Source organism: Pseudophryne corroboree, chromosome 1 (genome assembly GCF_028390025.1).
Source record: "Pseudophryne corroboree isolate aPseCor3 chromosome 1, aPseCor3.hap2, whole genome shotgun sequence".
Lineage (NCBI taxonomy): Eukaryota > Metazoa > Chordata > Amphibia > Anura > Myobatrachidae > Pseudophryne > Pseudophryne corroboree.
Window position 1 is genome coordinate 842,019,374 of NC_086444.1, and position 25,531 is coordinate 842,044,904.

Sequence of the window (25,531 nt, forward strand, 5' to 3'; positions counted from 1 at the left end):
TGGCTTTTTTTTTATACTAGTAGTTTAGCAGTCTGCTGACAGTGTCCACCAGGTCCATTATACTGTATATAGCAGTACGGTAGGCCACTGCTGTACCTACCTCTGCATCGTCACTCGTCATCCATAAAGTATACTAGTATCCATCCATCTCCATTGTTTACCTGAGGTGCCTTTTAGTTGTGCCTATTAAAATATGGAGAACAAAAATGTGGAGGTTAAAAAAATAGGGAAAGATCAATATCCACTTCCACCTCGTGCTGAAGCTGCTGCCACTAGTCATGGCCGAGACGATGAAATGCCCTCAACGTCGTCTGCCAAGGCCGATGCCCAATGTCATAGTACAGAGCATGTAAAATCCAAAACACAAAAGATCAGTAAAATGCCTCAAAAATCAAAATTAAAAGCGTCTGAGGAGAAGCGTAAACTTGCCAATATGCCATTTACGACACGGAGTGGCAAGGAACGGCAGAGGCCCTGGCCTATGTTCATGGCTAGTGGTTCAGCTTCACATGAGGATGGAAGCACTCATCCTCTCGCTAGAAAAAAGAAAAGACTTAAGCTGGCAAAAGCACAGCAAAGAACTGTTCGTTCTTCAAAATCACAAATCCCCAAGGAGAGTCCAATTGTGTCGGTTGCGATGCCTGACCTTCCCGACACTGGACGGGAAGAGCTTGCGCCTTCCACCATTTGCACGCCCCCTGCAAGTGCTGGAAGGAGCACCCGCAGTCCAGTTCCTGATAGTCAAATTGACGATATCACTGTTGAAGTACACCAGGATGAGGATATGGGTGTTGCTGGCGCTGGGGAGGAAATTGACAAGGAGGATTCTGATGGTGAGGTGGTTTGTTTAAGTCAGGCACCCGGGGAGACACCTGTTGTCCATGGGAGGAATATGGCGCTTGACATGCCTGGTCAAAATACAAAAAAAATCAGCTCTTCGGTGTGGAATTATTTCAACACAAATGCGGACATCAGGTGTCAAGCCGTGTGTTGCCTTTGTCAAGCTGTAATAAGTAGGGGTAAGGACGTTAACCACCTCGGAACATCCTCCCTTATACGTCACCTGCAGCGCATTCATCATAAGTCAGTGACAAGTTCAAAAACTTTGGGTGACAGCGGAAGCAGTCCACTGACCACTAAATCCCTTCCTCTTGTAACCAAGCTCCTGCAAACCACACAACCAACTCCCTCAGTGTCAATTTCCTCCTTACCCAGGAAAGCCAATAGTCCTGCAGGCCATGTCACTGGCAAGTCTGACGAGTCCTCTCCTGCCTGGGATTCCTCCGATGCATCCTTGAGTGTAACGCCTACTGCTGCTGGCGCTGCTGTTGTTGCAGCTGGGAGTCGATCGTCATCCCTGAGGGGAAGTCGGAAGACCACTTGTACTACTTCCAGTAAGCAATTGACTGTCCAACAGTCCTTTGCGAGGAAGATGAAATATCACAGCAGTCATCCTGCTGCAAAGCGGATAACTGAGGCCTTGGCAGCCTGGGCGGTGAGAAACGTGGTTCCGGTATCCATCGTTAATTCAGAGCCAACTATAGACTTGATTGAGGTACTGTGTCCCCGGTACCAAATACCATCTAGGTTCCATTTCTTTAGGCAGGCGATACCGAAAATGTACACAGACCTCAGAAAAAGACTCACCAGTGTCCTAAAAAATGCAGTTGTACCCAATGTCCACTTAACCACGGACATGTGGACAAGTGGAGCAGGGCAGACTCAGGACTATATGACTGTGACAGCCCACTGGGTAGATGTATTGCCTCCCGCAGCAAGAACAGCAGTGGCGGCACCAGTAGCAGCATCTCGCAAACGCCAACTCGTTCCTAGGCAGGCTACGCTTTGTATCACCGCTTTCCAGAATACGCACACAGCTGAAAACCTCTTACGGCAACTGAGGAAGATCATCGCAGAATGGCTTACCCCAATTGGACTCTCCTGGGGATTTGTGACATCGGACAACGCCAGCAATATTGTGCGTGCATTACATCTGGGCAAATTCCAGCACGTCCCATGTTTTGCACATACCTTGAATTTGGTGGTGCAGAATTATTTAAAAAACGACAGGGGCGTGCAAGAGATGCTGTCGGTGGCCCGAAGAATTGCGGGCCACTTTCGGCGTTCAGGCACCGCGTACAGAAGACTGGAGCACCACCAAAAATACCTGAACCTGCCCTGCCATCATCTGAAGCAAGAGGTGGTAACGAGGTGGAATTCAACCCTCTATATGCTTCAGAGGATGGAGGAGCAGCAAAAGGCCATTCAAGCCTATACATCTGCCCACGATATAGGCAAAGGAGGTGGAATGCACCTGTCTCAAGCGCAGTGGAGAATGATTTCAACGTTGTGCAAGGTTCTGCAACCCTTTGAACTTGCTACACGTGAAGTCAGTTCAGACACTGCCAGCCTGAGTCAGGTCATTCCCCTCATCAGGCTTTTGCAGAAGAAGCTGGAGACATTGAAGGAGGAGCTAAAACAGAGCGATTCCGCTAGGCATGTGGGACTTGTGGATGGAGCCCTTCATTCGCTTAACCAGGATTCACGGGTGGTCAATCTGTTGAAATCAGAGCACTACATTTTGGCCACCGTGCTCGATCCTAGATTTAAAACCTACGTTGTATCTCTCTTTCCGGCAGACACAAGTCTGCAGGGGTTCAAAGACCTGCTGGTGAGAAAATTGTCAAGTCAAGCGGAACGTGACCCGTCAACAGCTCCTCCTTCACATTCTCCCGCAACTGGGGGTGCGAGGAAAAGGCTAAGAATTCCGAGCCCACCCGCTGGCGGTGATGCAGGTCAGTCTGGAGCGAGTGCTGACATCTGGTCCGGACTGAAGGACCTGCCAACGATTACTGACATGTCGTCTACTGTCACTGCATATGATTCTCTCAGCATTGAAAGAATGGTGGAGGATTATATGAGTGACCGCATCCAAGTAGGCACGTTAGACAGTCCGTACGTATACTGGCAGGAAAAAGAGGCAATTTGGAGGCCCTTGCAGAAACTGGCTTTATTCTACCTAAGTTGCCCTCCCTCCAGTGTGTACTCCGAAAGAGTGTTTAGTGCAGCCGCTCACCTTGTCAGCAATTGGCGTACGAGGTTACTTCCAGAAAATGTGGAGAAGATGATGTTCATTAAAATTAATTATAATCAATTCCTCCGTGGAGACATTCACCAGCAGCAATTGCCTCCAGAAAGTACACGGGGACCTGAGATGGTGGATTCCAGTGGGGACGAATTAATAATCTGTGAGGAGGGGGATGTACACAGTGAAAGGGGTGATGAATCGGACGACGATGATGAGGTGGACATCTTGCCTCTGTAGAGCCAGTTTGTGCAAGGAGAGATTGATTGCTTCTTTTTTGGTGGGGGCCCAAACCAACCAGTCATTTCAGTCACAGTCATGTGGCAGACCCTGTCGCTGAAATGATGGGTTCGTTAAAGTGTGCATGTCCTGTTTATACAACATAAGGGTGGGTGGGAGGGCCCAAGGACAATTCCATCTTGCACCTCTTTTTTCTTTCATTTTTCTTTGCATCATGTGCTGTTTGGGGAGTATTTTTTTGAAGGGCCATCCTGCCTGACATTGCAGTGTCACTCCTAGATGGGCCAGGTGTTTGTGTCGGCCACTTGGGTCGCTTAGCTTAGTCACACAGCTACCTCATTGCGCCTCTTTTTTTCTTGGCATCATGTGCTGTTTGGGGACTATTTTTTTCAAGTGCCATCCTGTCTGACACTGCAGTGCCACTCCTAGATGGGCCAGGTGTTTGTGTCGGCCACTACGGTCACTTAGCTTAGTCACACAGCTACCTCATTGCACCTCTTTTTTTCTTTGCATCATGTGCTGTTTGGGGACTATTTTTTTCAAGTGCCATCCTGCCTGACACTGCAGTGCCACTCCTAGATGGGCCAGGTGTTTGTGTCGGCCACTTGTGTCGCTTAGCTTAGCCATCCAGCGACCTCGGTGCAAATTTTAGGACTAAAAATAATATTGTGAGGTGTGAGGTGTTCAGAATAGACTGAAAATGAGTGGAAATTATGGTTATTGAGGTTAATAATACTATGGGATCAAAATGACCCCCATATTCTATGATTTAAGCTGTTTTTTAGTGTTTTTTTAAAAAAACACCCGAAACCAAAACACACCCGAATCCGACAAAAAATTTCCGGTGAGGTTTTGCCAAAACGCGTCCGAACCCAAAACACGGCCGCGGAACCGAACCCAAAACCAAAACACAAAACCCGAAAAATTTCCTGTGCACATCACTAGTTACAAGGTGGCAAATTCCCATGGTTAAGCCCAACCCCGGTAAAGAGCAGGGTCAGTGAAAATACCGGGTTGATGAGGAATGCCATTCTCTATGATTTTTGTAAATGTGAATTTTGCTGAATTTATAGATTATATATACAACTCAGCAAGGATGTGCTACTGTTTCATTAGATGAGTGCAGGCAGTCTCCAATTGTGCCAATATTTAGGGGTTGCTGGATGGCTCCTGGTGATTAAGTATCCAATTTGCTGTGATTTGCGGCAGGGGATACTTATTACCGGAGCAATATAGCATTGCTCCAGTGTGAGGACTGCTGCACCGAAAAACAGTAGTCCCTGCGAATAGTAACACTTCTACTTTAATAGCAGCATTATTTTCTATCCCTGTTGCTGGCTTCTGCATATGTGTAACCTGAGTTAACGCATTTGCAGAGACACTGGTCAGACAAAGAGGAGGTGGCGGAGGATCCTTCTTCACATCCTCGGAACTCCTTACTGTCTTAAGGCGTGGGGCAAGCCTTAAGAAGCACCGTCTGAAGAGTTTGCTAAATTTTAGATGGCTCTATCAGACCCCTAATGATGAATGGCCCGTTGCGTAAAATATGCAGAGACAGGGCTATTAAGTGATGATGAGAGACAAATGTGAGAGACAAATGTCAGTCATTTAGTATTTTTACTATTACTGTGCTGCCACCACACTGAGCACCGATCACTGACATGGAGGAAAAGTAGCCAGCAACTCTTTACCCGTAAATATATACAAACAGTATAGGTGCTGATGTCAAGGTACTTTAAATCAGTGCCTGAAGTTGGGGTACCAGACCCTATATGTATTGGGGCAGCAAAATGTTGTTAAATATTAGTGAATTTTCTTGGTTTAACAAAAGTAATAAGCGCCAAAAGCTTCTTGTGTTTTCTTCTTTACCTGTAAAACAGCCAGCTGTAGCTTCCGTGTCAAATCCCAGTGCCACACTCCCAGTCTGAGTGTCACAACTGAGGGCCTGAGCTGACGGGAGGCAGCCTCAGTTGTAGGGGCTGAGATGTACCGGAACCTGGGAGGTTGTATCAGACCCCTGGACATGTAAGTAACATGAATAATAACTGCCCGAAGGCGTGACCACGACAACTTGGATAAAAGTCAATGATGTTTATTATGACAACTCCGCAACACAGCAGCAGTAAAAGAAAACGTAAAAGTCAGCAAAGAATAAATACAGTTCCTGGGTACTACAGGATGGCAGGAGCCACAGGGCACTGGTAGTGTGAGATAGTTCTTATGATCTTCTAGATGGAAAGTCCTTACCAGGCCCGACTGTAGCAATGGAGATAACCCAGGATTGTGCCAGCTGGTGTTCCAGGAAAAGCTGGGTTGCTGAAGATAAAACAGCTGCTGTGGATACTGGCTGGAACCAGACTGTTGTTAGCACGGAGTGGATACTGGCTGGAACCAGTTAAATAATAAATGAACTTGGGAGCGATGAAATATGAACTGAAATGTAGAACTTGAGAGCGGAGAAATAATAATACCGGTGGAGAGTGGTAAAGTGTAGAAAGGACACCGGCCCTTTAAGGGAAGCTGTACTCTGCTGGAAGCTGAGCTGGAAGCAGGTAATGTTGTAGCTGGAAACAGATGAATCCACAATGGATTGGAGAGTCAGGCTACACCGCAGGTGGAATGCTGGTGCGGGTCTCTATGGTGGAAGTCTTGAGACAGGAGCTGGAACCTGGAAGACAATCACAGGAGAGAGACAAACAGGAACTAGGTTTGACAACCAAAGCACTGACGCCTTCCTTGCTCAGGCACAGTGTATTTATACCTGCAGCAAGGAAGGGATTGGCTAGGCAATTATGCAGATTATCAATACTGAGAACAGATTGGTGGAAATGATCAGCTGACAGAATCCAAGATGGCTGCGCCCATGCAGACACTTGGAGGGAAGTTTGGTTTGTAATCCATGTGGTAATGAAAACAGTAATGGCGGCGCCGGCAACCGGAGACAGGAGGCGCCAGGCTGACAGATGCACATCCAACCACGCGGACACAGCGGAGGCCGCGGCTGACGTAATCGCCACTCAGACACTCTGCATGCAGAAGAGCAGGGACGGCGGCGGAGGCCGCGGGAGACGCCATGCCAAGTGTAATATGGCGTTTACTGTGACAGCGTCCCAGAGTGACAGGAGAGGATATAGGAATGTACACATCAGGATAACAGATGGGATCCGGTCCTGGAGCGCTGAGCCAACCTTAGGAGGCATCTGATGGGTAAGAAATGGCGTCCAGATACCCGGATCGTGACAGCACCCCCCCCCCTTTAGGAGTGGCCCCAGGACACTTCTTTGGCTTTTGAGGAAACTTGGAATGGAATCTCCGGACCAAGGCAGGAGCATGGACATCAGAAGCATTGGTCCATGAACGTTCCTCAGGACCATAACCCTTCCAGTCAATAAGATATTGTAGTTGACCGTAACGGTGACGTGAGTCCAGGATCTTGGCCACTTCATACTCAACGCCTCGTTGAGTTTGGACTTTCGGAGTTGGAGGAAGTGAGGAATGAAACCGATTCAAGATCAACGGTTTCAACAGGGAAACATGGAATGTCCTGGGTATTTTTAAGAAGGGAGGCAAGTGGAGTCTGTAAGCAACAGGATTGATGACTTGTTCAATCTTGAAAGGACCGATATAGCGAGGTGCAAACTTCATACTGGGAACTCTTAACCTCAAATTCTTCGTGGATAACCATACCCGATCACCCACCTTGAGAGCAGGAACTGCTCGACGCTTCTTATCCGCAAACTTCTTGTACCTGAACGATGCCTTGAGCAGAGCTGATCGTACGCTCTTCCAGATATTGGCAAACTGATGCAAGGTGATATCCACTGCGGGAACAGAAGTTGCTGGAAGCGGTTGGAACTCAGGGACTTTAGGGTGGAATCCAAAGTTAGTGAAGAATGGTGTTGAAGCAGATGAAGAATGATACTGGTTGTTATGACAGAACTCGGCCCAGGGAAGTAATTGAACCCAGTCATCTTGAGAGGAGGACACATAGATGCGGAGGAAGGCCTCCAAGTCCTGATTCACCCTCTCGGTTTGACCATTGGTCTGAGGATGGTAAGCCGTGGAAAACTTTAGCTTGACTTGGAGGACTTGACATAAACTTCGCCAGAATTTGGCTGTGAATTGAACTCCTCGATCTGAGATAATTTCTTCAGGAAGACCGTGGAGTCGGAAGATCTCTTGTATGAATACTTGAGCCAACTTGGAAGCTGACGGAAGACCGGTGAGAGGAATGAAGTGTGCCATCTTGGTGAACCGGTCAACTACCACCCAGATGGTATTGAACTTGTTGCACATGGGTAAGTCTGTAATGAAATCCATCGACAAGTGGGTCCATGGTCGACGGGGAACGGATAGTGGAACCAGTTGCCCCGCAGGCGACTGGCGGGATACTTTATGTTGGGCACACTTTGGGCAAGATGCAATAAACTCCAAGACGTCCTTTTTCAGAGTTGGCCACCAATAGGACCTAGAGATAAACTCCAGGGTTTTTTGGATACCTGTATGTCCGGCAAAACGGGAAGCATGGGCCCAATGCATGAGCTTCTTCCTTAGCATCGGCTTCACAAAACTTTTCCCTGATGGGGGCGTAGAGTCCATCCCTACCGTGGAGAATGCCAACGGATTTATAATAGGATGCTTGTCTGAAGACTCTGACTCATTTTCTTGCTCCCATGAGCGGGAAAGGGCATCGGCCTTGCGATTCTGAGAGCCCGGACAGAACTGGAGTTTAAAGTCGAACCTGGAAAAGAAAAGTGCCCATCTGGCCTGACGAGGGTTGAGACATTGTGCGCCCTTCAGGTATAAAAGGTTCTTGTGGTCTGTAAGTATGGTGATTTAATGAGAAGCTCCCTCCAACAGATACCTCCACTCTTCTAGAGCGAGCTTGATGGCTAGCAACTCCTGGTCGCCAATGGCATAGTTGCGCTCAGCTGGGGAGAACTTCCGGGAGAAGAAACTGCAAGGGTGTAAATGGCCATCTTTAGCCCTCTGAGATAACACCGCTCCTACTCCAACGGAGGAGGCATCCACCTCTAAGATGAAAGGAGAGTCGATGTCTGGCTGTTTCAGAACAGGCGCAGAGATGAACCTTTGTTTTAAAAGATGAAATGCTTGCATGGCTTCTTCAGACCACTTGGACGGGTTAGCACCTTTCTTAGTGAAAGCAGTAATAGGCGCCACAATGGTGGAAAAGTCTCGTATAAACTTTCGGTAATAGTTGGCGAACCCTAAGAACCTCTGGACCCCTTTGAGGGTTAAGGGTACCGGCCAATTTTGGATTGCTTGTAGTTTCTCAGGATCCATCTCTAGTCCGGAACCGGACACAATGTACCCTAGAAACGGAATGGACTTGACTTCAAAGACGCATTTTTCTAATTTGCAATAGAGATGATTGACACGGAGACGGGACAGAACCTCTTTAACCCAAAAACGATGTTCCTCTAAATCGTTGGCAAAAATGAGGATATCGTCTAGATAGACCACGACATGACGGTATAGAATGTCTCTGAAGATCTCATTGACAAAATGCTGGAAGACAGCTGGAGCATTGCTCAATCCGAAGGGCATGACGAGGTACTCATAATGTCCGTCACGGGTGTTAAAGGCGGTCTTCCACTCGTCACCCTCACGGATCCGGATGAGATTGTATGCACCTCGCAAGTCCAGCTTTGTAAAGATGGTAGCTCCGCTAACTCTGTCAAAGAGCTCAGTAATCAGGGGTAAAGGATAACGGTTCTTGATGGTAATGTCGTTCAAACCTCTGTAGTCGATGCACGGCCGCAGACCACCATCTTTCTTTTTTACAAAAAAGAAGCCTGCGCCGGCTGGAGAAGAAGAAGGTCGAATGAACCCCTTTGCTAGGTTCTCTTTAATATATTCCTCCATAGAATGCGTCTCAGGCAGAGACAACGGATAAGTTCGGCCTCGAGGTGGAACCTTCCCTGGAACGAGATCAATCGGACAGTCCCATTCTCTATGAGGAGGAAGGATATCAGCAGAAGCTTTACTGAACACATCCGTGAAATCTTGATATGGAGGAGGTGGAACATCAGACGACCTGGGGGAGGAAGAACAGACAGGCAATACTTTAAACAAACATGTCTCAGCACAGGAGGAACCCCATGCCAGGATTTGCGTAGTCGTCCAATCAATTGTAGGATTGTGAAGACGGAGCCATGGAAGGCCCAGGACCACAGGATGTGTGGCTCTTGGAATCACTAAAAAAGAAATAAGTTCGGAATGAAGAACTCCCACTCTCAGACGAACTGGTAGAGTCCTTAAAGAAATAACTGCATCAAAAATTTTGCTGCCATCCACGGCAGTTAAAGAAATGGACGAAGGAAGTCTCTCGGTGGGTAGGGACCACCGTTTAACATAGGCTTCGGTAATAAAGTTCCCAGCTGCTCCGGAATCAAGGAGGGCAATGACGTTCCGATAACGTTGAGCAACTTGAAGCGAGACTGGGAGATTACAATCTTGAGGAGATGGAGAGGAGATCATTACTCCTAGCCGGCCCTCTCCTTGGCGAGCTAGGATTTGGAGTTTCCCGGACGTTTGGGACAGGCATTAATGGTGTGTGACGGAGCTGCACAATAGAGACAGAGAAACTCGGAGAGACGTCTTCGGCGCTCAGCAGGAGTTAAACGGGAACGGCCAAGTTGCATGGGCTCATCTTTAGATGGTGACAGTTGACGAGGAGGAGGAGCAGAAGATTTTGGAGCAGATGATCTTCCACGCTCAGTTGCTCTCTCTCTGAAACGTAAATCAACTTTCGTGCAGAGTGAGATTAGCTCATCTAACTTAGAAGGTAAGTCTCTGGTAGCTAACTCATCTTTAATACGCTCAGATAAGCCATGCCAGAATGCAGCATACAGGGCCTCGTCGTTCCATGCCAGTTCGGATGCCAGGATCTGGAACTGTATCAGATATTGTCCTACAGTACGTGACCCCTGGCGTAAACGGAGAATCTCGGATGAAGCTGAGGCTACCCGGCCTGGCTCGTCGAAGATGCGCCTGAATGTTGACACGAAGGCAGTGTAGGAAGATAGCAGGGTGTCGGACCTCTCCCATAACGGTGATGCCCAATCAAGGGCTGAGCCACTGAGAAGAGAAATAATGTAGGCAATTTTTGTACGGTCACTGGGAAAATTGCCAGGTTGTAGCTCAAACTGAATCTCACACTGGTTGAGAAATCCCCTGCAGAATCTTGGAGATCCATCAAATTTTGCTGGCGTTGGAAGATTAAGACGTGGAGCAGAAATGGGTAAGGTGGGTGGGGTTATAGCTGGAGTCACTGTGGTTGACGCACCAGACGCGCCTGATCCACGGAGAGTTGTCTGAATCCCATCCAGCTGAGTAGAGAGATCCTGGAGACAGCGGATGATGTGGCCCTGTGCAGCCTCCTGATGTTCTAGTCGGGCTGCCAGTTCTTGCATCGGCCTGGCCGCTTGATCCTGGTCTCCGGCTGGATTCATTAGGTCAGTGCTTACTGTCACAACTGAGGGCCTGAGCTGACGGGAGGCAGCCTCAGTTGTAGGGGCTGAGATGTACCGGAACCTGGGAGGTTGTATCAGACCCCTGGACATGTAAGTAACATGAATAATAACTGCCCGAAGGCGTGACCACGACAACTTGGATAAAAGTCAATGATGTTTATTATGACAACTCCGCAACACAGCAGCAGTAAAAGAAAACGTAAAAGTCAGCAAAGAATAAATACAGTTCCTGGGTACTACAGGATGGCAGGAGCCACAGGGCACTGGTAGTGTGAGATAGTTCTTATGATCTTCTAGATGGAAAGTCCTTACCAGGCCCGACTGTAGCAATGGAGATAACCCAGGATTGTGCCAGCTGGTGTTCCAGGAAAAGCTGGGTTGCTGAAGATAAAACAGCTGCTGTGGATACTGGCTGGAACCAGACTGTTGTTAGCACGAAGTGGATACTGGCTGGAACCAGTTAAATAATAAATGAACTTGGGAGCGATGAAATATGAACTGAAATGTAGAACTTGAGAGCGGAGAAATAATAATACCGGTGGAGAGTGGTAAAGTGTAGAAAGGACACCGGCCCTTTAAGGGAAGCTGTACTCTGCTGGAAGCTGAGCTGGAAGCAGGTAATGTTGTAGCTGGAAACAGATGAATCCACAATGGATTGGAGAGTCAGGCTACACCGCAGGTGGAATGCTGGTGCGGGTCTCTATGGTGGAAGTCTTGAGACAGGAGCTGGAACCTGGAAGACAATCACAGGAGAGAGACAAACAGGAACTAGGTTTGACAACCAAAGCACTGACGCCTTCCTTGCTCAGGCACAGTGTATTTATACCTGCAGCAAGGAAGGGATTGGCTAGGCAATTATGCAGATTATCAATACTGAGAACAGATTGGTGGAAATGATCAGCTGACAGAATCCAAGATGGCTGCGCCCATGCAGACACTTGGAGGGAAGTTTGGTTTGTAATCCATGTGGTAATGAAAACAGTAATGGCGGCGCCGGCCACCGGAGACAGGAGGCGCCAGGCTGACAGATGCACATCCAACCACGCGGACACAGCGGAGGCCGCGGCTGACGTAATCGCCACTCAGACACTCTGCATGCAGAAGAGCAGGGACGGCGGCGGAGGCCGCGAAAGACGCCATGCCAGGTGTAATATGGCGTTTACTGTGACAGCGTCCCAGAGTGACAGGAGAGGATATAGGAATGTACACATCAGGATAACAGATGGGATCCGGTCCTGGAGCGCTGAGCCAACCTTAGGAGGCATCTGATGGGTAAGAAATGGCGTCCAGATACCCGGATCGTGACACTGAGGAGCAGAATATGTATGACACCTTGGAAACAGTGCAAAAGAGTGGTAAAGGGAACTGCCTGGGGCACATTCAGACCTTCCACAAGTATCATTAACCTGTGTGGTTTGTCTAAGGCAGGACTGGGAAGGTCAAATCCCACTGACACAATATAAGACATTTTGTGGCCAAACGTAGACTGAGGTAAATATTTCACAAAATGATTCTGAAGACTTTGCACATCTATACCTCTTTCATTGTTCTGTTTTTTTGGTGCTGCCCCAGGTCTATTTGACAATCTTATTGTTTACATCTTCCCCTGCAGCCAGTACCTACCCAGCCTTAGCACCTAGTTGCCAACCACCAGTGGATATACTAATAGTAAAGCTATAGTGAAGTTGTCATCAGTCAGAAAAGATGAAGGATAGTACAGGTTGAGTATCCCTTATCCAAAATGCTTGGGACCAGAGGTATTTTGGATATGGGATTTTTCCGTATTTTGGAATAATTGCATACCATAATGAGATATCATGGTGATGGGACCTAAATATAAGCACAGAATGCATTTATGTCTCATATACACCTTATACACACAGCCTGATAGTCATTTTAGCCAATATTTTTTATAACTTTGTGCATTAAACAAAGTGTGTGTACATTCACACAATTCATTTATGTTTCTTATACACCTTATACACACAGCCTGAAGGTCATTTAATACAATATTTTTAATAACTTTGTGTATTAAATAAAGTTTGTGTACATTGAGCCATCAAAAAACAAAAGTTTCACTATCTCACTCTCACTCAAAAATGTCCATATTTCGGAATATTCCGTATTTCGGATATTTGGATATGGGATACTCAACCTGTATAAATATTCTAACATCCAAACATTGCTAAACTGCACACACATTGTTATAGCTTCTTATTTCCTATAGGGTGCTGTTATTAATTTAAGGTTTGGAGACATTTTGGTATAACATAAAAATGTGTTAATGTAAATGTTTACTATAAATATTTATACAAGTGTCAGCATGAATATATATATATATATATATATATATGCACTGTATATATATATATATATATATATATATATATATATATATATAATCTATCTATCTATCTATCTATCTATCTATCTATCTATCTATCTATCTATCCAGTATATCTATCTTATCTATCTATCTATCTATCTATCTATCTATCTATCTATCTATCTATCTATCTATCTATCTATCTATCTATCTATCTATCTATCTATCTATCTATCTATCTATCTATCTATCCAGTATATCTATCTATCTATCTATCTATCTATCTATCTATCTATCTACCTATCTATCTATCTATCTATCTATCTATCTATCTATCTATCTCTTGGGTTTCCGCCTGGGGTGCAAACCCAGTGCCATCCCCAGGATTGTCATCCAGTATGTACTGTACAGTATGCTGGCCTTCCTCAGGACAGGGCCACCATCTCTCCAATACTGTGGTGGTAGCCCTGTCCTGAGGAAGGCCAGTATCGTCCTGTAATGTCACATTGATGTCTCGAGTAATATAAACTTTCAATTAACAAGTCCCTGGTGAGTGCGCTCCTACTTACAGATTTTGAATATACTGTATAAATATATATATATATATATATATATTCTGGATGACAATCCTGCGTAAAAGCTAAACTTCCACCCTCGGGATATAACAATGGCCTGGCGTGGGAGATAAAGGGAGTACTGCTCTGTCTTCATGACTACCACAAGAGCATTTTCATGATCCCACAGAGGCAGAAGCCTGCCCATAGAAAGGAGACTCCTGTCAATGTGCTCAGTTATACTGTAAGATCAGTGGAACTGCAGAGGGACATGTACATTTAGAGATTCCAGAGGGAATGTAATGGAGTACAGTACGAGTTTGTAAAAGTGTAGCTTTTTTTTGTCATTTTGCCACTGGATTTAAACAGGCAATATTTTTAAAGGCTAGGCACGATCAAGTCATAATTAAAATATTTTCAAGAATGTACTCAGAATCACAGTGTGGAAATAACCTCCAGTATTATTTTCTTTTTAAATCCTTTTCCTGGCACTCATTTAAGTAACTACAGTCAAAGCTTAAGATTGCATGTACTTGAATTAGATTGCATTGAAATAACTGCAAATAACATCTGCCTATGTATAATATGAAGTAAACGTTATTTAAATATAGTTTTAAAACAAATCAACAGAACGTGTATTGTATACCACAGACAGCTCTTTCAATAGCTAAACAATATTTAATAAGTAAAGCGTATATACAAAAGTAAAAACTATGGGCCTGATTCAGAGGTGTCCCGTTATGCCGATGTTTCTGTATTTAAACGATTTTGCTTGTACTGCGCATTTGTCCGAGTTCCAATGCCCATGAATCGCAATACATTTACTGACGACACAGTAAATGAGAATTTGGATACAGTGTAAATGACAGTCAGTATGCCCTTATGGGGGGTAACAGGGTTTGGCTTATTCAGAGTAACCTAGATATGCTCAGATGTTTCGATTATGCGACCAAGGGTACATCTTTGTATGCAAGCGGCAAATTAGAAACCAAGCTGGTGGGCGCCTCTACAAATTACAGCAGATGCAGTATTAGGATATTTTCGCAGTACCACTCCATATGCAACTGTGGGGGTCATTCAGACCTGATCACACGCTAGGATTTTTCGCTGCACTGCGATCAGGTCAGAACTGCACATGCGAATGCTCCGCAATGCGCAGGCGCTTCGTACGGCTACAAAGCGGATCATTGCTGGGCGATGGATTGTATGAAGAATCCATTTGCACATTCGATCGCAAGGAGATGGACAGGAAGAAGGCGTTTCTGGGTGTCAACTGACCATTTTCTGGGAGTGGTTGGAAAAATGCAGGTGTGTCCAAGCGTTTGCAGGGCGGGTGTCTCACGTCAATTCCCGGGACCAAAAAGACTGAAGACTGAAGTGATCGCAGCGGCTGAGTAAGTCCTGGGCTACTCAGAAACTGCACAGAACTTTTTGTACTGCTCGGCTGCACAGGCGTTCGCACACTTGCAAAGCGAAAATACACTCCCCCATAGGTGGCGATTATCTGCTCGCAGCAGTGCAAAAAAAATCTAGCGAGCGATCAGGTCTGAATTAGGCCCTGTGTTCACATTCTGAATCAAGCCATGCCTTGTGAGAAGATACTAACAGCTGTAAACACCACACCTCCTGGACTTACTTGGGTGTAGCTGTCTACAATAGGTAAATTAATAAGCAGGCTCCTGTTTGGTTATTTCTGGCACTAGTATTTAATTTACTTTTATGTACAGTGTTGCAAAAATTATGATGCTTTGCAAATAATAATAATAATAATAATAATAATAATTACATCAACAATAACAATAATGTGACCCAAGCATATTTTCTCTAATAGTACTTGATGTATGTCATTTCAGTTAAACAAAAGTTACAAAGCCTTCAGCTTTAAAATAACACTTTAGTATATTCTAATTCACTTATAAATCAACATGGTTACATTTCAACATATTATGGGACTTTTTCATTCCATACAATAGAGTAACTTATAAAAAGTGATGCAAAGGAAAAGGTTAGTTGTGGTCACAGCAAACAGTCAGTTACAAAAGTAGTTACGAAAATGAAAGCAAACATCAGGGGCGTCACTACCCCTGATGACACCGGGTGCAGGAGGCCGTGAAACTGGGGTGTGGCTTAGTGAGGGGGCGTGATTCCCTTGTGACGCCACTGGCAAACATCTACTACAGAACATACTGGTATTCATCTGCACCAATTTCATAATTGTGGACTAAAATGCAAAGTATTAAGAGGAGAGTTAGGGTTAGGGTGAGTGAGGGAACAGTTATAGTTAGGCACAGAGGGAGGGCTAGGGTTAGGCTTTGGGAGGGAAGGGTTAGGACTCGGCAGTAGGGGGGTATTGGGTTTGGGGTGCAGGATGGGACAGATAGAGTTAGGCAATAGGGGGGAGTTAGTGTTAGTCACTAGGGGAAGAGTTAGGCTGTGGGATGGTTAGGGTTAGGCACTAGGGGGAGGGTTGGGGTTAGGCTGCAGAATGGGAGGGTCAGGGTTAGACATTAGGGGGGAGAGTTAGGGTTAGGCACTAGGGGGAGGGTTACGATTAGGCTGTGGGAGGGACAGATTAGGCACTAGGAGGAGGGTTAGGGTTAGACTTTGGGCAGGGAGGGTTAGGTACTAGGGGGACGGTTAAGATTAGACTGTAGGAGTGGAGAGTTAGGCACTAGGGGGAGGGTTATGGTTATTTGAAACAATTTGAGAATAGGTTAATAAGGTCTCATCTGTAATTTTGAAAGATTTAAATAAAGCAAAAATAAATCACATTCTGAAATTGCATGTTACAGTATTTCACACTTTTTTTAAATTGTGTAGCTCTTGATAGAGACACTTATTATGTGCATCAGCTCGGGAGGACCTGTTTTACTGTATGTTTATATCTTTAACTGTTCCTCGGAGTAAGAAAATCTAAAACAGAAATACCCATTACTGTAGATCACCCTAATACAGTGGGGAACATGGCAAATATGATACATTATAGTTTCACGGCCTGATTCAGAGATGAACGTTATTACACAGCCACTGCGCCTTTGTACGCCGCAGTTGTGATAAAATATGCAAAAGCAGCAGGAGGTATTCACAGTAGAAAGACACCACTGCATGCTTTTGTGATCAGCTACTGCATCTGAAAATGCAGCAAAGGAACATCTGCACAAACATCTGTGTTACCCTCAGGTTACTTAGGATGGCTTCTGTTTTCATGCTGTTGAGGCCAATGAAGTAACCATGGTCTCAGCATACCCAGAGCCGGCCTTAGGCATAGGTTAACTAGGCAAATGCCTAGGGCATTTGGTATGCTTAGGGGCACCAGCAGCTTCTGCTGATTAAAATGATATGCGGCATGCCTATATTCTGTGTGTGACTGCGGCTGTATCTGCATACGAAATACTACATTGCAGTGTATTCCTGGAAATCACTGTAATGTAGTATTTCGTATGCAGATACAGCCACAGTCGCACACAGAATATAGGCATGCTGCATATTATTTTATTCAGCAGAAACTGCTTGTGCATCCTAGCCACATAGTAATGCAAATAAGATGCATTTTTAGAAACAAAAGGTGCCAGACGTTAGCAGAGCTGCCAGATGACTCATGCCAGGCATCTCCTGCAGAACTAGCGGTGGTGCTAGGGGGCACCAGCCAAAATCTTGCCTAGGGCATCGTATTGGTTAGGGCCGGCTCTGAGCATACCTACAAAACTGGAAATTCTGCACTCTCCCATCTCCCTTTCTGCAGTCACACTGTGTACGAAGACACAGGATCCTATCTACACAGTACAGGTCCTGCGCATACACAATTCAATAAACATTGGAGATGCACATAAACCAACAGGTTTGCATGCGTCTCTGAATCAGGCCCTCAGTACTGTAACACTGCTTTAGCAAACGGGGCATATTGTATTAGTAACACTAATTCAAAATAAACAAGCTTGTACCTAGATCAATTGTTTTGATTAAGCTACTTGTGCTGGAACGGAGATAATTAAAATATGACCTGTGTACAAACAGTGAAGCATGAAGCTGAGAACCACTGATCTGGAAACAAAATAATATGCTTTTTTTAAAATTAACTATTTTAACTTAATAAATAGTGAGCTAGAAATGTCTTTACATGATAATACTGTATTTTCAGGATTTTACAAACCTCATCATGTATTACAGGTTGAGTATCCGTTATCCAAAATGCTTGGGACCAGAAGTATTTTGGATATCGGATTTTTCCGTATTTTGGAATAATTGCATACCATAATGAGATATCATGGTGATGGGACCTAAGTCTAAACACAGAATGCATTTATGTTTCATATACACCTTATACACACAGCCTGGATGTCATTTTACACAATATTTTTTATAACTTTGTGCATTAAACAAAGTGTGTCACTGTCTACAGTCACACAATTCATTTATGTTTCATATACACCTTATACACACAGCCTGAAGGTCATTTAATACAATATTTTTAATAACTTTGTGTATTAAACAAAGTTTGTGTACATTGAACCATCAAAAAACAAAGGTTTCACTATCTCACTCTCACTCAAAAAAGTCAGTATTTCGGAATATTCCGTATTTCGGAATATTTGGATATGGGATACTCAACCTGTATTTGTATAGAAATAAAATCAGTAGTTTTGTTTCCTTTGACCTTTGGTTGCACTGAAGAATATGACAATTTGTGCCACATTTAGGGATATATAAAAACTGGTACACAAGTAATGTGCAAATAAAATATTGTAGTCCAAGGTGACCAATCCTATTGTAACTTTATGTTTCTATTACACCTTGCATCATTCTTGCCTACTCTCCCGGAACAACCAGGAGGCTTCCAAAAATCGGGTGGCACTCCCAGCCTCCCAGAAGAGTGGATAAGTCTCCCGGCAAGGCGTCATCCACCCGCTACCCCCCTGCAGCCTGCCGCAACCCACCGCGTTAACCTGCACATTCTCCTGGAGCTGTCACATCCGTGGGGGTCAGATGACGCGAATTGTGTCATCGTAGCTCCGCCCCCTGCCTAACAATGCCGGTAACCTCCTATTTGTTTAGAGGAGGGGGGCCATGATGACGTGGAAAAGCTGTCACGCCCCCGGTTCCGCCCCCATTCAGCATCAGATCGCCCACCACGCCCCTCACAGTGATGACCTGGCTGTTCCCTCCCGGAGGGGGCAGCCAGAAAGTCGGCATGTATACCTTGCATCTCTGCCACGCATGACTGGTTACTGAGGGTTATACTGTCATTATTGCACAATCACCTTGTGCATACATTTTCCAAAATATCTCCATATGACCATATCATCTATGTTCATTGCAGGTTCAGTCTCAATATGTAATGAAAATAACAAAAACACATGGATTATGGATTTCTAATCTCTTTGCCATTCTTTCTAAAGCACACCTTTAATTTAGTTGTAATACTGCAGCTGCAGCTGTAGACGCAAATAACTTAACATCAACATATATAGTAATTGTATCATTACCTTGGCAGGTGTCATTCTTCTCCTCGTATCCTTCTTTACACATGCATTTCCCAATTGGAACAAGCCACTCTCCTTCAGCACTGCAGTGCATTTTGGGAGCCTCTACTGTCACTGAATTATTGACACACAATCCGGATACTTCCAACAGTTGTGATGAATCTGCCCCAGTTATTGTATCTTGAAAAAGGGCTAAGTTACGTACCACTGACGGGCACTTCTTGTAGTATACACGGACAGAAACCAGGGCAATGCATGCTCCCACATCTTGGAAGGCAAGGTAGAAACCTTTCTTGGTCAATGGACCCACATCTCTCACCTCTGTATTTAGCTTCATAACTCTGTCCCCTAAGTCCAACTCAGTGAAGCTCTCGTCAGCTGCAATAGTATCAATCTTGATATACTGATTTTCCCTAATATTCCTGCCATCTTCTTCATTTGATTCAAAATAATATACATTAAAAGTTTCTTTGCAAGTACCAAGTCCCCCTGGAAGACTGTTGCAATCCCGTAGTGTGAATTTGAGCTCAATGAAAATTCTTAATGCCCCTTCATTGGAGATCCAACTAGTCAAGAGCCAATTATTCTGATTTTGTTCCATCACTTTGCATACTTGATATGTATGTATCGGAGCATAGTTCTCATCAACCTCACCAATTTCTTCCCACTGTGTAGAGAAAAGAAATCCAGAAGTTATCATTGTAACATAAAAATAACTAAAAAAGAAAACTGTACATTTCTCCTACCATTACCTTTCCCAAACGGACGTTGTTTGCAAACCTGCATATGAGTCCACCAAATGTTTAACCTACAGCAAATACATCATTATCAACACTGACCTGTTTGTGGTAATGTACTAGTCAAAATATGGTACCTGTTTAACATAAATGTATCTTATCAATAGGGAAGAGCTGAATCCTAAATTATTTTAGCAAGACTAGATTTTGACTAACTTCTTTGACATTCGATAGGCAAAACTTTTAATTTTCCCAAATTATGAATTTTATTGTTCATGCAGCTTTAGCTGATTACTGTTCATGATCTCTGATTACACTGAACACCTTGAAGGAAATAAAATGAAAATTAACCATTTATACCTGTACTGCTGACTGAAAATGTGCCCACATTAATGAACATATTGAAACTTTGCACTTTAAAATTTTAATTTTTAACTTGAAATAATATGAAATCACATTTATTAAAAACAAAATGTATTAATAATCAACTACTTACCATTGGTTAAATGGTTTCAGATTGACTTATAAATTTGAAAGATACATTGCACATAAAACCGTACATGATAGATAGATATATATATATATATATACACACAGTATAAATGCAAAAGCTCTCACTGACTGACTGACTGACTGACTGACTGACCACTAATTCTCTTACTTCCCAATATGTTAGGAGGCTGGAATTTAACATAGGTATTCTTCAGGTGGGAAATCAGAAAACTACACAATTAGAATTTTAATAAACCTCCCATAAGGGAATAAACAGGGGGTTGAGATAATGACATCATCACCGATGCATGGATTGCATTGTGTGAACGATAACGCCCAAACAGACAATCGGATCAAAATTTGAATTACGCCTCCAGTGTGTAGAATTTCAGTAACTACAAAAATCCTGTCACTGTCCTGTCACTTTTTACCATAGCTCTCACTTACTCACTGACTGACTGACTGACTGACTGACTGACTGACTCATCACTAAATCTCTTACTTCCCGATACGTTAGGAAGCTGAAATTAAGCATAGGTATTCTTCAGGTGGGAAATCAGAAAACTACATAATAAGAATTTTAATAAATCTCCCCTAAGGAGATGAAATGGGGTTGACATAATTATGTCATTACCGATACAGGGCTTGCGTTGCGTGAACGATAATGCCCAAATGGACAATCTCCTGGGGGTAGAATGTAATAAACTACAAAAATGGTCCTGTCATTTTTTACCATATCTGCTATGGGGGCTCCTTGGGTAACGCCAAGATCCATGGATTAATATTTACTTACATTAAGATGCCTCAAATTTACATCTCTATAGATTTACCAGATTGTTAACACTCATTTATATTTAGAACCATGAAAATCAGAAATCCTATGCGAAGAATGGGCAGAACAGTTAGTATATAATATATATACAATATATATACATAGGGAATTCTTTGACTTGGTGATGCTTAAGAGTAAAGAAAGAGAAACTCATATTTAAGATGGTCTAACTACACTGCAGTACTAGATTGGTGGTCATAGTAGTAACTGAGAAATCAACTTTTGAAAGGGAAGTCAGTTTTTTTAAACGTGCCAGTGAAAATAAAAACTATATTTGTTCAACTTTGGAAAAACATCTAATAAGAGAAAGCAAAATACAGAACTACATTCAGTAGGCCAAGTATGAGCACTCATTTTAATCTAATTAACCAATCCCCACTTGCCCCCTACAATAAGTTAATTATATTATCTAAATCAACAAAGAAGGAGACAAAGGAGAAAAAAGTAATTATACTGTTCTTCTATTTGTACGCATTAAATTATACTTTTAATTTGTCAGCTATAACTTACTAGGGGATATTAAATGTATGAAAAACTTCAAGATCAAGAAAATAAAAAAATTAATTTGTTTGGTAAAAATGTATGGTAAAAAACATATACAGTATTATATATACATATATATATATATACATACATACATACATACAGTATATATATATATATATATATATATATATACAAATAAAAAAATGGCACTCAATGGTCCAGACATCTCCATAATAAAGCACCTCAACACACCATTCGATTTGGATACTTTTACTTCTGGACCCGTGGCAGTTAATGGAGTTAATGGAGTGCCAGCTACTCATCTCTATCTATCTATCTATCTACAGTCTATCTATCTATCTATCTATCTATCTATCTATCTATCTATCTATCTATCTATCTATCTATCTCCCTGTCTATCTATCTATCTATCTATCTATCTATCTATCTATCTATCTATGGAAGGGAATAGCCGGCACTCAATGTATGATACCAGTATATGTGTAACTTAGGGCAGTACTTAGATGTCAATCAAAAATTCACAGTTATATATATATATATAAACAAATCACCAAAAGCGCTCAGTATATTGCCTTCAATTATTTCAGAATTTTCTAGTTTTCATATATGTTCAAATATACGATTCTCCAAAGTGTGGGTTTTCGCTTATGATGTTGCCTGCAACAATACCCTCACAGCAAATACACCCAAAAGAAAATGGCCACAGATCTGGCTGCTGTTTGTACTCACTCCTGTGATTAAACAGGTTTCAACTAGACTTACTGTAAGGAACGCTCATAGAGAAAGTTCCTCTGATACATTCTCTTTATGGGTCCATCATCTAATAATAACTAGATTTGGACCTTTGTGATTTAATTCTTAAAAGAATGAAAATACTTTATGTACAGTGAGGTCCTTTTGGAAGATTTCCCATTTCTGGCGATACCATTTACTAACTCCTGAGGAAGTCACCTTGAAGAAACGTGTTGAGCATATCAGCTACGGTCTCTTGTCTAAGTTCACTGTCACACCCCATTGAGCTCACACCTGTTTAGGTGAGGGGGTTTTGACTTTTCCATCTGGTGAAATTGACAGAATGTCCACGGCTGTATTTTATTATGTTCATGGGAACGTCTAAATTTTTACTATGTGTTTTTAATAAAAAATGTTTAGTATCAAGCCTAATTAGGCCTTCGGCCATTTTCTTCTGGGTGTATTTGGTGTGAGAGTATTGTTGCAGGCAACATCATAAGCAAAAACCCACATTTTGGAAAATCGTATATTTGAACATATATGAAAACTAGAAAATTCAGAAATAATTGAAGGCAATACACTGAGCGCTTTTGGTGATTTGTTTATATAAATTGTTTCCTGGGGGCCCACTAACAGGGGCTCTCTCCAAATTGCTGCTGGTGGTCTGTGCGCAATTTCAGGACATTTTTCTTATATATATATATATATATATATATATATATATATATATATAAAACAACAACCATTTACATGTTGAGAGATGTCTATAAAATTCTGTATATGACACTTAAAAACATAAGAAAAAACATTACAAATCATATTGGAGATTAAGTGCATGTATGGAAATCTGTTACATGCTCACTCTTTTCTATTTATATCAAACTGATATTGCATATGTACAGTTTTCCAAAGCATGTATTTCTATTTTAGGGCTTTTATTATCATATTATTTTGTTTTGCATTATACTGTGTAATTTATTTTATACTTTTTCTAGAAAGCATCTGGAACAAGGATGGGCACTACTTGACATTTCACCTTTCACTTAGCTACATTGCTTATATTTTTTAATCTGCACCAAAGCCCTGACAAGAAATCAAAAGCATTTTTTAAGTATTAAAGCTTAAGCTATCTTAAATAAAATGTAGCCCAGCTTCTATCTACTTTTATTGATACTTCATTATTTTTTATTTTGTATGCAATGTGTCCTGTAGCATATCAATACTAATTTGTGATGAAATGATGCCATCACACTTAAACTGTGGTTCACAATAGAAGAACCAAACAAAAGACGGAGAAAAGTAGCCAGCTAATCCAATACAAATCCTGAGATAGACTTTCATTAAAATTAATGCAGGCACTGCTGGAACCGGAGAAAAAGATGTGCTAAATAGTAATTTGCTAAGGCTGCTTATCTCTATAAATTCACCAGGGAAGGATGGCACAATCATATCTTGGCACATGCTTAGTGCTTTCTTTGCAAACCTCCATCCTGCCTCCTAATCTTATCTTTGCCATCTGTATCAGAAATTGTATAACAACCTCTTATTTATTTTTTGATTAACACAACCTAACCTGGAAAGCCCTGGAGGTTATATTAATTCCCAGGAGTCCTGTAGATTTTAGGCCAAGTCACATTTGTTCATCACACAGACACATAACAGTTTATGGCTGTATTTTAAACGGGGAAGGAAAACAGAACTCATACAATTTTATTCTTGCATTGTTCTTCATTATTTTTTTTTTAATACTGTAAATATTTTCCGCATATGAAAATCTGTAACTTACATTGTGCGTCTTTAGATGAATCAACCTGTGCTGATATTGGAAATATGGAAATATATGATATTCATTTTGTGCTATAGTTATGTACAATCTGTTAGACTTACAATTTCAGAAATGTAATAAATAAGAGCAATACATTAAAATACAGTGAAACTGGCATATTTTGTATTTAAAAAAAAAAAATAAGAAAATTTAAATTAAAGTTTCTAGTTATTGATTTAGGCTTTTATTTATTAAATAGCACAGTTGATTGAGAGACGCTATATATAAGTTGAGTCTCCCATATCTGAAATGTTTTGGGACAAGAACTATTTTGGATTTCAGATTTTTCTTACCATAACGAGTTATCTTGGGGATGGGACCCAAGTCAAAACATGAAATGCATTTGTGTTTCATATGCACCTTTTACACATAACCTGAAGGTAATGGTATACAATATGTTTAATAATTCTGTGCATGAAACAAAGTTTGTATACATTGAACCATCAGAAAGCAAAGGAGTCACTATCTCAGGAGTGCTAAAAACAATTTAGATTTCAGAATATTTCAGATATTGGATTTTTGGATAAGGAAGACTTAACCTGCCACTAGATTGTTAGCTCTTCAGAGCAGAGCCCTCTTTCCTCTTGTTATCTAAGCCCTCTTCTTGACACATTTCACTTTCAGATCTCCCCTACTCAGTGACCATCTTTACCCGCTTTTTCTCCTGCTGGCAAAGGCTCATCTCCATCTATGGCCACCAGCCCCTTGTAGTACGATGAACACTCCCTCACTACTTACATTTTAGCTGTATTATGTCTTGAGAATTGTTGTGCTCTTTGTTACCTGTACTCTATTTCTGTTATTTATTTACTGTAATGCTAAGTTTTGTCTCCCTGTACTGTCCTTTGTACGGCACTACGAAACACTTGTGGCTCCTTATAAATAAAATGTAATAATAATAATAATAATAATAATAATATTTGTTTATATTTTCACTTTCACTTTTAGCATTTGCAACTTGTGTTATTTTCTATTATATTTATTTTTTCTTAACTTTTTATTTCATTTTTATTGTATATGTTCATAACAATAAAATCATTATTTTTTAAGTATAGTATTACATAAAAAGTTGATCTAAATAAAAGAAATACATTAATTTGAAAATAATGTGAAAGTGGCACAAATGACAGAACTATAAAATACAAGGGGAAATGTTCCCTAATTAGAACATGGACAAAATAAAATTACTACCAACAAATTGTACGAGACCATCATAGTCTTGCAA

At 42.2% G+C, this 25,531-nt stretch overlaps 1 protein-coding gene across 5 annotated transcripts in view; it reads right to left on the reverse strand.

Annotated features, from left to right (window-relative positions):
- Positions 1-25,531, reverse strand: part of EPHA5 (EPH receptor A5) — a 438,408-nt gene that overhangs the window by 316,794 nt on the left and 96,083 nt on the right. For all 5 annotated transcript variants that reach the window (XM_063919908.1, XM_063919911.1, XM_063919909.1 and 2 more), the window contains exon 3: positions 19,185-19,848. In XM_063919908.1, coding sequence (XP_063775978.1) covers positions 19,185-19,848 — 664 coding nt within the window. The remainder of the gene's footprint in view (positions 1-19,184; positions 19,849-25,531) is intronic.